This window comes from Barbatula barbatula (genome assembly GCF_947034865.1).
Source record: "Barbatula barbatula genome assembly, chromosome: 20".
Taxonomy (NCBI): domain Eukaryota; kingdom Metazoa; phylum Chordata; class Actinopteri; order Cypriniformes; family Nemacheilidae; genus Barbatula; species Barbatula barbatula.
This window is the reverse complement of record NC_136783.1, coordinates 8,496,147-8,508,521: the sequence shown is the minus strand read 5'-3', so window position 1 is coordinate 8,508,521 and position 12,375 is coordinate 8,496,147. Positions and strand designations below refer to the sequence as shown.

General features: G+C 38.2%; 2 protein-coding genes across 2 annotated transcripts; both read right to left on the bottom strand.

Annotated features, from left to right (window-relative positions):
• Nucleotides 1-1,741: 1,741 nt before the first annotated feature.
• Nucleotides 1,742-4,038, bottom strand: tmem167b (transmembrane protein 167B). Its single transcript, XM_079483227.1, has 3 exons — nt 3,923-4,038; nt 3,413-3,544; nt 1,742-3,041 (listed from the first exon to the last, which is right to left on the bottom strand). Exons 1-3 carry the CDS (start codon nt 3,930-3,932, stop codon nt 2,959-2,961), a joined length of 225 nt encoding a protein of 74 aa, XP_079339353.1. The 5' UTR covers nt 3,933-4,038; the 3' UTR covers nt 1,742-2,958.
• A 3,411-nt stretch (nt 4,039-7,449) lies between these two features.
• Nucleotides 7,450-11,948, bottom strand: b3galt6 (UDP-Gal:betaGal beta 1,3-galactosyltransferase polypeptide 6). The gene is made up of 2 exons (XM_079483226.1): nt 11,463-11,948; nt 7,450-10,308 (listed from the first exon to the last, which is right to left on the bottom strand). The coding sequence occupies exon 2, from the start codon at nt 10,299-10,301 to the stop codon at nt 9,297-9,299; it is 1,005 nt and encodes a 334-aa protein (XP_079339352.1). The 5' UTR covers nt 10,302-10,308; nt 11,463-11,948; the 3' UTR covers nt 7,450-9,296.
• Nucleotides 11,949-12,375: the final 427 nt, after the last annotated feature.

Here is a 12,375-nt window from a genome sequence, read left to right as displayed (position 1 = left end):
GTCTACTAATAAATATTCCTGCAATGGTAGTCTTAGAGCACACTTCTTGTTTTTATTGTTATTTAGTGTGATGTGGCTGGTTTCAGACTACTGGACTTGATCCATGTCTTCTTAATCAATTAGTTATGAATCCATCCAAAATGATATTCCTTATACATTAGATTCCCATCTATCCTGTGTACATTTAAAAGGATGAAACGGGAAGAGAAGCTAATAGGTTCATTTTGTTTATTTACTTATCACACACGCAAGGACAACGCAGTTTCCACGTTTAAACGATTGAGATAAATTCACAGGTCAGGCAATCTAATGTGCATCAAGGATTGCTTAAGTACGATCTGACGTAGAGCTTTCACGAACGAAAACGTGCGGCGCTTCGATATCCACAGAGGTGAAGCTTTCATCTAGCTCCTCCTCTCTGGATGTGAACTGTAGCTCCTCCTCTCTGGATGTGAACTGTAGCTCCTCCTCGCTGGACGTCTAACGTCCGCCCATATGCTCTGCAGCGAGCACCACTTGCTGACGAACGCCCCGACGTCCCCGCACTCGTGGGACTTTCATCAAATCTCGCGAGAACGAGTTATATCGGGAACGATTGCTTAACAACGAATTTTGTTTTACAAAATATAAAAGGAAAGCAGTGTACGTTTAAGTTATGCTAGTTTATTTGCGTACGTTTTAAATGAATATAACTACGCTTTTTAGTTTTTTCAAAAATGACGTTTTTAATATGTTTTCATAACATATCACAATAACGTGCTATTTTTTAGTTAATCAAAACAACCCAACTGCAGTTTGTTTGATATTAAATGGAACGCACAATAAAACATGATATGCTTTTGCAACTCTTCAAATATAAACTTCATTCGTAAGGCATAAAACATATAGGCCTAGCTTTTAAAAGTGATCGTTAACCAGAGAACAGAAATTATGTCATCGTTTACTCGCCCTCAAGTTGTTTACCTTAGTTGGTTGTGTGTGTGTGTGTGTGTGTGTGTGCGTGTGCGTGTGCGTGTGCGTGTGCGTGTGCGTGTGCGTGTGCGTGTGCGTGTGCGTGTGCGTGTGTAATTGCTCCTCTGAACACAAAATACGATTTTATTAATATTGTAGAAAACCAAAGACTTCTGGGGCACCATAGACTACCATAGTAGTTTTGTTTCTTGCTATGGAAGTCTATGAGGCTCCAGAACTGTTTGCAATGATATTTCCAAATATCTTATTTTGTATTCAGGTGTGTACAGTTTTGAAAGAACTGAGGCTGAGTAAACGATGACAACATTTACATTTTTGGGTGAACTATCCCAATACCGTAGACATCTTAATATTTATTTACAAATCAAGGTCACGTGATATGTTGCGCACAAGAATGTCTTTCTCAATACAAAGGACTTACGAAACCTTCCGCCCTTTCTAGAAACACTTGTCACTGTATTCGTATCTGTTTCTACGCTACACAAAAGTGATAGTTGAACTCGATTTCTTAAGACAACATACATTCACCAAACACATTTACCGTGTTGCATCGCTGAATGAGAGGGCCAGAATACCTCTCGCATGCCATCTTGTGGCTAAAGTTCTCACAGTGTCTGAAAACGCAAACTGTCGCAGTGTAAAATAGAAGTCAGAGAGAATGTATTTCATTATCATTCATTAAACCTTTCATCACCCATCAAACCCTATTGTAGAGATTTGCGCATCATTTTACTTTTCATGTTGCAAAGTAAACGTGGAAACAAAAGTTAAATTGTAATAAGGGATATTTTAATTAAAACAACTATATATGAGTAACAGTTCTGTTTTAAGTAAGAACAAGTGCATGTGATTGTGATATCTAAAAGGAAGCCATGCAGCTTTAGACATGTTATAAATAAATAAAAACTATAATTCAAATTCACAAAGAAAATATTTTGATTTGGGATGAAAAGGAATTAATGGAAAACTGTCCCAAAGAGTAGAATTGAGTTGCATAGGGTTTACTATAAAATATTTACTGTTTACATATGACAAATCTAAACATTCAACATATATCACCATATATATATATACAGACAAATTAGGTTTAGGGCAGAGGTGGAACAGAAACGTTTTAGTGAAAAAAAAGAGTTAAAAACTGTTTTACTTGATACAGGCATGAGGGATTTCAGACAAAGTGTTTTTTTTACAGTTTTTATATTACATAAAAGACATCCAGATATAAGAAAATTGAAGCTGATACCTTTAGATAATGAATGATAATTTAATGTGTAGTGTTTACATTCTCATCTTTAACACAACGTATTCCATAAACAATATATATGCATCTGCATTAATGAGAATATCTGAGAGATGAGATGTATGTCTATTGTTATGTTTTTTAAAGCCCAGTCAATATTCGGTATTCTCAATATTCTTTTTCAATTTCATTTTGTCCCTTTAAAATGTTTACATTTTCCATAAAACTCCAAGAACTGTTCTCCTGTGTTGCAAACAGCAGCAATTCCACATCATGTGCATCTTTGGAGTCACTTGGAAAATGGCATAAGCTGTGCGTGACATTATACCAAACCGTAAAAGGACATCTATATTTTTGATAAAAGAAAGTCATGAACATTTTTCCTGACGTTTTTAAGCTTTTTCAAAATCACCCCATGAGCCCAAATGAAACTTTCATTTTTGAGAAAACATAACAGACAATACTTTGTACACAAGTGAAGTCTGATTCCCTAAGCAGAAGCTTCTTAACCTTGAAAAGGTGCTTTTCACATCATGTCCAAAAACATTTATATTGATCTAAGACCAAATTCCCAAGACGCTAATCTTAATTTAAACATTTACAAAATGCAAAGTTCTTAAATCAAGCTTCTACCATCATTGTGGGGCAGGCGGAGTACATCTTCACCAGTAGCCGGCAAAATCTGCCACCACTACATCTCTTTTGGCATTCAACAGTCCAGTGTCAATAAGACTGATCCATCCACGTCATTTCAGGAAAATCAGGTAAAATGCCATACACAAACACAACGCTGCCACAGCAATATGGAGCCGTGTTCCTATCACTGCAGCTGTGGAGAAAAAAGTAAACAAGTCACAACAGAACATTAAAACAAATCTATCCAAATAACTAGTATTGACTAGAATAACACATTACAGTTTCAGAACTATCATATGGGAAGTGCACATGCAAATATGTCATCATTAATGTTCTCTAGAATCTGCATGACTTACTTTTTCCCATGAAACACAAAATAAAATGTTAGACATCATCAGTCCCTACTGTATAAATATAACAACCACCAGATTTACTAATTTAAGTTATGTCAAATTCATAATTGAAATATGAAAGTTGCAGGTTCCAAACGACATGGATTAAATGGCATTTTTTGGGTAAACATACTCTTCTGATGCAGAAAAGACGAATGACTTATATACTTACATTTATAAAACACACCCCAGACTCCTTTCTTCTCCGACAAGAGCCAACTGTTCAGACGAGGGACTTTCTTCAGGTACGCACATGTGCAAATGAACAGAAGTCCAAATACAAGAATTCCGTCGAAAGAGTACACTGTGAACAAGCAGAACATAAAGCTCACACTTTTTATATCTGACGCACATCTTTGTACGAGCAAATATTTCAAACGGATCTATTTTGTTGACAGATGAGTTCATGTTATGATTAGACTTCACTCAGTTAAGCTGTTAGACACCATCTTTTACCATGACACTGTTTCCTTGGATAGTTAAACGATGACTTTTACGAACACAACATGAAAGACATATTAAAGCATCCTAACATAGTAAAGAAAAGCATCGGCCCATGAGCCACGTCCACACACAGTCAAAGCAGCCCAAGCTTACTGTCGATAGGTCTTATTTCACGACAAACACGTCATGCTTTACAGTTTCCAACAGTTCGTCTTTTTACATTCTCGTTTGAACTCACCGTTTGTCATTGTCGCAGCTTATATATAAATGCAGATGAAGCGCAGTCTGACAGTTATTTTTTATTTACTCTCTTCATCAGTTCCGCATCGACAGCACTGACTTCCGGAATGTGTTGCGTGGAATCATGGGTAATCCCCCCGCAAATTAAAAGTCTCACAGGACCATAGGAGTTACGTTTGTTTTTACCGTACGGTCTATCCGCAGTCTTCATCAATTGGCGGGCCGGAACCGGAACCGGACTTTCGTTTCGTTTCATCCGCGCCGTGAGACACAGCCTAAAAAAACATTTTAAACTCACTTAAAATGCACATTATTGACTATCTTGGGTGTTTAAATCGAGCCACGCCTCTACACAACGGAGAATCACATCACACGCGCTCCCGTGAACATTTATGTTTTGCTAATATGTTTATTAAACGCCAAACGCTTTAACCCTTTAAGCGCTGCTCTCTCCCGCCACCATGCGGTGCGCATGAAGAACAGCAGACACGTGCTTATTTGAGCGCAAACACGCAGAGCAGTTCATGGACACACAACAGTAAAGAAAATGCAGAAATATTAAAGCATTTGTATCCGTCAGTCTGTTTACCGTTTAATATATGTCTCCAACCTTTCAGTAAAATTTGTGATATTTCATGAACCATTACGTTTTTATCTACATTTAGCATTATGGATCAGCATGTAAACAGTTGTTACCCTGTGAAAACCCAGGCTAAAAATTATCATAATATAAAATAATAACTGTATAATCAAAGATTAATTACAAGCATTCATTTCACAGATTTCAATTTTTAAAATGGCATTATTCAGTCAACATTGAATATATTGTTATACACAGAAAATTCTGTAGGATGATTTTATGAGGGACTTTTGCTGGGTTTTCACAAGCAGGTTCACATTTTGTAATGAACAACGTTCTTATTGGGAAATGATTTAAAGATAGACGTAGTTCTGGTGTGAATGGCAAAGAAAGGCTAATTTAGTAAGTAACTTTGTTTTCTATTTTTGACGAGATCATTTTAATTGTTACATTACATTTGCTGTTTGCATGTTGTCAGTAGTTTTTCTAAAAGACAAATATTAAGTATCAGACTTCTATTAAGAGGCCACAGCTCTTCCTAGAGCAAACTGAGCGATCAGGGGAGAAGGGCCTTAGTTAGGGAGGTGACCAAGAACACGATGGTCACTCTGACAGAGCTCCAGCATGTCTCTGTGGAGAGAGGAGAGCCTTCCAGAAGAACAACCATCACTGCAGCGCTCCACCAATCAGGCCTGTATGGCAGAATGGCCAGACGGAAGCCACTCCAAAAGGCACCCGAAGGACTCTCAGACCATGCGAAACAAAATTCTCTGGTCTGATGAAACAAAGATTGAACTCTTTGGCCTAAAAGGCAAGTGTCATGTCTGGAGGAAAACAGGCACCACTCATCGCCTGGCCAATACCATCCCTACAGTGAAACATGGTGGTGGCAGCATCATGCTGTGGGGATGTTTTTCAGCGGCAGGAACTGGGAGACTTCAAGTCAGGATCGAGGGAAACATGAATGCAGCAATGTACAGAGAGATCCTCGATGAAAACCTGCTCCAGAGCGCTCTGGACCTGAGCGAAGGTTCATCTTCCAAGAGGACAATGACCCTAAGCACACAGCCAAGATAACAAAGGAGTGGCGACAGGAGAACTCAGTGAATGTCCTTGAGTGGTGCAGCTATAGCCCAGACTCTGGAGAGATCTGAAAATGGCTGTGCACCAACGCTCCCCATCCAACCTGATGGAGCTGGAGAGATCTTGGAAAGACGAATGGGAGAAACTGCCCAAAAATAGGTGTGACAAGCTTGTAGCATCATACTCAAAAGGACTTGAGACCATAATTGATGTCAAAGGTGCTTCAACAAATATTGACTGAAGGCTGTGAATACTTATGTACATGTGCTTTTTTCGTTTTTTATTTTTAATAAATTAGCAAAGATTTCAAACAAACTTCTTTCACCTTGTCATTATGGGCTATTGTTTGTAGAATTTTGAGGAAAATAATGAATCGAATCTATTTGGGAATAAGGCTGTAACATGAAAAATTTGTAAAAAGTGAAGCACTTTCCGGATGCAGTGTATGTCAGGCTAATTAATAAAACATAATTAAATGTTGACGTCTTTCATTGACTAGTTTTTTTATCACTTAAAAAATTCTAAATGATTTTAACAGACTTCATTTTGATAATTTAAGAAATTAACCATGATTTGCAGCATATTGTCGTATTTAATTCCTTCACCAACGTCGTTGACTTGATTTGCAGCTTGGTGTTTCCTCTGTAATATATCCATGAAATAAATCAAATAATACTACAAAGTTCTTCACTTAAAAACTTACGTAAAAATGTGAAGATTTTGTGACCCCCTGCCAAAAAATATTACGTGCATCAGTTGTGGATTCATTATTTTGATCCAGCACAGATTTAGTGTTATATACGTCTGATGTATTTATTTAATTCACAGCTGAATGATGTCCACAACGTGACATGCATAAGTGTTTTGCCCACCCATCTCTAATAGCATTCGGGGAGATCTTGGCAGAGTCGTGTAATTGATAATGTGCTTGGTGAGAGACAGCTGTCGTCTCAATTCTTGGTAGCCATTGTGCTGGCATGTTTTTATGTGTGTGTGTCTTATCACATGTTTTCGGGACGTTTAAGAAGGCAAATATAAATAATTATTTGTAACATAACACAATTTTATTTTGAAATAAATAAGTGTTCTTTTACGAAAGTATTCTAGACATTAAACAAATTTGATCCATTAGTGTAAAAAACAAGCAGCATCGTGTTTATAAGGAACAAAGCAGGCTGCCTAATCTAAGTGGGATTGGACATGGTGACAATCCACAATCTGCTCTGTGTTGAATACGTTCAGTGCTATTCCTCCTATCTGAGGTGTGATTTGAAGGCAATCTAATGTCAATAGTTGCATCTGCACAGAGCATCAACCAGCTTTACCTTCGACACTTCTGCTGTCTGTATTTAAGAGAAGCACAGCCTGTGGTCTACTGAACCTCCTGCTGTTGAAATACCATTATGCTGTTATACTACAGAACACATGTAAGATAAAACATGCTACAGTCTTCTTTACGATCTCCTCTATATATGGAAATGAAGGTTAAATCAGTCACATTTGTAAATTATAAGAGAAATATCTGTAAATTATGTCAACCTTGAAACGGACATATCCATGTTTCATGTATTCAATTTCTTAGTTTAAAGCAATAATAATCGAAAGAACTGTAAATAAAATGTACAAGTAAATACGTAAAAACGTTTTGAGAGTAGAGTAAAACAATCCCACAAAAAAAACTGAAATTTCCTTGCAGCTGGGGCACAAGATATAACCGTAAAATAACTGTAATTTTATGTTTTACGACCGTATTTGAAAAAAGACATGAAAATCTTTAAAAAAATTGATCAATTTTGTAAAATATATTTTTTACAGTGTATGTGCAATGTAGGGCCAAGTCATACAATGCCAAGAAATTATTTCGAGAATTTATTAACACCTCTATGGTTTTGTTCCAAAGGTAATTTCAAACTGAATGTTACACAAGGACCAAAAAACAGGTAGATTCAGTTTATTTCTGAAAACATTATGGCCTGCCACACAAACTTTATAAAAAACCCTTACCGTTATATATTACATTATACATTACAAACGACTTTCTGTCCATCAGACAGTTCCAGCTGTGCGGCTGATACATGTCAACCAACTGAAGACCAGAATTAATGGTCACAATCCCTACAGATCAACGAGTTGAACTACAGTAAAACAAAAAGCGGGTTAAACTGCAGTTCAGTTAACAAGTGTACTACAACAAAACTACAGTTAACTGGATTTTGGCAGCACAGTGCTATAGGAGGCTTAACTGTTTATAATGTATGGACTGGAGCACAGAAGACTAGATCAACAGAGAGAAGAGTCCGCCATCTGACCTGGAGCAGGAGCTGCGCAAGAGACGCCACAAACTCATGCAGGTACATGTCTGCAGCTGCATTCCACAGCACCAAACCGCATCCATGCAGTTAAAAACAAGCATTTCACTCTATCTGTGCAGATCTTTTAGGTGTGTTGAAATAAACCCAAAAACTCAAATTATTTTCATGATTTCCAACGTTTTTCATGGAAAACCAAAGAAGAAATTGAAAGAGCTGTTTGTAATTCATTGAGACTACCACTACTGCTAGGATCACTGGCACTGGCTGGATGTGGTGTATGAACTCAACAATTAACAAAGCATTGAAATATCACACAAATGTGTCTGTTCCTCACAACTATCCTCTATAAATATTATTGCATATATTAAATATTAAAGAACAATCAGAAGAGATTTATACGTCATCCTCGGCTCACAGTACCTTTATTTTGAAATCTACTTATTTCACTTCTTTTGCAATACCAGCCATGAAAAAAATAGTGAAGCTGTGCAAATTATTATTTGACCGCATCATTTTGTATCATATTCTAAAACCATGTAATATTAGGCATACATTTTTTGTATTCAGCCACAACCAAACCCAGAATTAATACACAATTGCACATGAGAAACTTTGGAAAATTCTGTCATCATTTGCTCACTCTTGAGTTGTTCCAAATCTGTATAAATGTATTTGTTCTGATGAACACAGAGAAAGATATTTGGAAGAATGATTGTAACCAAAATGACAATGGTAGTCACAAGTGCCCCAGAACAGTTTGCTTTTCAACATTCTTCAAAATATCATCTTTTGTTTTAAAACAGAACAAAGAAATTTTTCCTACACTGGTAGTCAATGGTATCCGTATGTTGTATGTTATGGTGTGTTATCTACAGTATTTTGACCATGATGTCGTTTCAAATTAAGCAACAAATCTTATCTCAGAGGTCTAAACATTTTTCGTCAATAAAGAGTCACATGGATGGACATAGCGTAGAAACAACATAAAAGGAACATTTAATAACACCTTGAGGTACATCATTTCAATTCAGTCACAAAGCTGAACATGTACAATACATGAAACACTGCAATAAGACTCTTCAGAGTTTACCATCTCAGGTTTGTAAACATAAAAGTACAATGAAATAGATGATTGACACAAAAAATAAAACAAGAAGAAGTCGAGAACACAGCAAAAAACGTGATCACAAAGACCACTTTACCCAGAATCATACTTTCTATACAACAAGTAAACTGACTCTTTAGGCAACCATAAAAAGCAGCTTTTCTGTATCATTCTGCAACATTGTCTTGAAGTTAAAAACCTTTTTAAAAGGTTCAAAATATTGCAGGTCAACAAACACAACATTAATAATAAATAAATAAATAGCGACTGAAAATACACACGATGGAGGGGGTCATGGGATGCCATCTTTGCGCTGGCAACACTGAGAAGGTGGGACGCTCCAGTCGTAAATATAAGAGAGCCTCAGTTTGACTTCCTCCTTGCACAGACGCCCGTCCCTCTGTAGCGTCTGATGCTTCTCCAACATGTCCTCTAAACTCTGCTTGTGAGTGACCAGATACTTATTGCTGCATCCGCGCGACTTGTACTCCGTGTCGAAGCGCGGATCGTGAAGCCGTTTCACGTCCACGGGGGCAAGCCACGCCCCCAATGAGACGTCCTCGCTCTGCCACGTCTTCAGAAACCCCACGTTTAGTCGTATGTAGTGCACAAGATCAGAAGAAAGCACGTAACCCCCACCCAAAGCGTAGGGTAAGTAGTAATCGCACAGTTCCCAAGCGCTTTCCTTCCACTTCCCGACCGCTTTCACTCTCCCACGTCCAGAAAAGAAACCCCAGTAAAGACGGGTGGGCTCTTTAGTCTTCAACTCCTCTTTGAGAAGATCCAAGCGTGCAAAAGTGTCATCGTCGGCCTTCAGGAGAAATTGAAAGTCCACGTTTCGGTCCAACCACGAGTACATGTGAAGCAGCTTCTGCGTGAGGTTCTCGTACGAGTCCCGGAGGTCAGGGAGCAGGAGGAGGTCATGGTGACGGACCTGTTCGGTTCCGAGGTTCTGTAGGTCCTCAGCCGGTAGACCCTCGGTGCCGATGACAAACCAGTAGCGAACATCAGGATCCTGTTTAGTCAGCCAGGTGCTCCGGATAATACTGCGACGCTCCGTGTACTTCGGGCCCGTGGTGATGAGAACAACTAGAAAAGCGGATAGCTCTTTGGCACGAGGTGAAACTTCTGTGTGCTTCTGTCGTGACTCAGCCCTTGGTGCCATCCCGGGGGATTCGGCCGGCTTGAGTGTCTCAGATGTACATTTGGCGAGGAAAAGAAGGACGACGGCAAACAGGAAGAGGACAGTGAGTGCCAGGGCTGTCTTGTGACGACACACAAGACGGACCAAATTCATGATGGCACTAAAGACATGAGAAGGAAAACAATTATGCCATAAAAATGCAATACTTTGTTTACTTTTAAAGGATGATATTGAGGCATCAGTCTTGCTATTCTGCGTGTATGATAATAATTTCAATGATTACCAATTTTTTCAAACTCAAGCAGTTATCAAATTTGTCTGACGATTAACTGCCTTATAATTTATTGTGAGTCATTTTCTGTTTCAGGCATATGACAATTTGTCGCCTTAAAATTATACAATTCTATCTGCATTTCAGGCAGTTTTGAGATATTGAGCAACACGGTTTTTGCATTCCGTATGACTTTGTAGATAAAATCTTATCGATTTCTAATAAGTCCCAAAATGTAGCCTACACCACGTAAAGAAAAAACATCAGGTAATGTCAATAAGTTATAGTCACAGAATAATACTATGCGAATAACTCAACGTTGACAAAAATGTCAGATAGAACCTTATAATAACAAGGTTACGAACTACTACAATGAACTGTAATACAAATCGTATATTGTTTTTGTGTGCTTCGTTCATTTAATACTTGTCCGATATTGTGATTATTTAGATATTACGTTGTAATCTGTCATTACATTAATACACTTAACTCTTTGTAAATGTCTTTAAATAGAAACAAATGAAGTAAAAGAATCAGAAAACAACAGAAACAATTTAAAGTCTAAACCTAAAGCCTAACTATAAAGTGATGATCGGCCCTGAACCCAAAACGAAAGCTGAGATACGAGGATGGTATCTGCCTCCTGATACCAACTACAACAAAGCCCCGGTTGTCCTGTATATAACTGCAAAGATTCTTTGCAACAATACGCTATTGTGAGTCTTAAAAGGTGGGAAACCATAACATTTAATCCATTATCAGAATCCACCATCACGTTTTATTAGAATAAGTGTGTCCTTGGAAATGAACCCATGATCATGTGCTGCTATATACTGAGATACAGGAGCATCCTCACATAACACAAGTCATCATATTATAACACGTAACAGTTATTGCACTTACAATACATTAAAAGAGTATATTCTGCATTCTTATAATGATCATTTTAATCACATTTTGCTCGTTTCAAACGTAACTGCCATGTGACGAGTATGTGAGACCTAAAATCCTACACAACACGCAGCATGCATGATGCACATTACCTGGTCGATTCCCGTCACACTGTTTATTTACTGTGCTTGTGGCTCATCTTTATTTCAGTCTGTGATGTTGTGCAGTAACAGCTGATCTTCTTCTTCTTCTTCTGCTGCTGAGGATGATGATGATGATGATAATGTGTGAACGCTCCGCCTCTCTTAACAAACACACACAACACGCGCGCGCGAGCCTCAAGCGTGTATAAAAGCAGAAAGGTCTGATATAAAGACACAGAGCTCTAAACGCGTCATTACTCCTTCCACACACACACACACACACACACACTTCCGGTACTATTCACAACCACAGACTGAGCCAGCGTGCCATGTGGAAGAAGTGATCCCTGTGCCCTACTCCCTTCGAGGAGAAAAGCTCTTGATGTATATACTCTAAAGGGATCTGTCCGTTTTATATTTACTTGGCAGACGGAGCAATAAATACGACGTAATCTTCTCTTTATTTGGAGTGACGTTTTAATATATGGACCCTTTCCCGTAGGGCCCTTCTTAGGGCAGTATATACCGTTTGGCACGCACCATCATGCGGCATTGACGGCAACACTCTCCAACTGCGCCATCTACAGGACGGGATGAAAACGTCGCTTTGCTCGTTTTCCTGACTGACGAGAAGTAACAAACACTAATACATTCGGTTTAGATTGATGCCATAAACGTGTTATTTTTTATCTTATCACACATTTATTGCCGCAGTTTCGAGGTGCAAGCTATACATTTGTAGTCATTTGAAGGCTAAAATACAATACATTTGCTCAGATTTGTAGTCTGGACTGGTTTGATCAGTATGTCTGCAAGTGCATGATGGGTCTAGTTTAAAACAAATCTGTTCAGATTTTAAAAGTGTATTCCGGTCATAAGACATTTTATATATAGCTAGAGTTCACACACACTTTATACAATG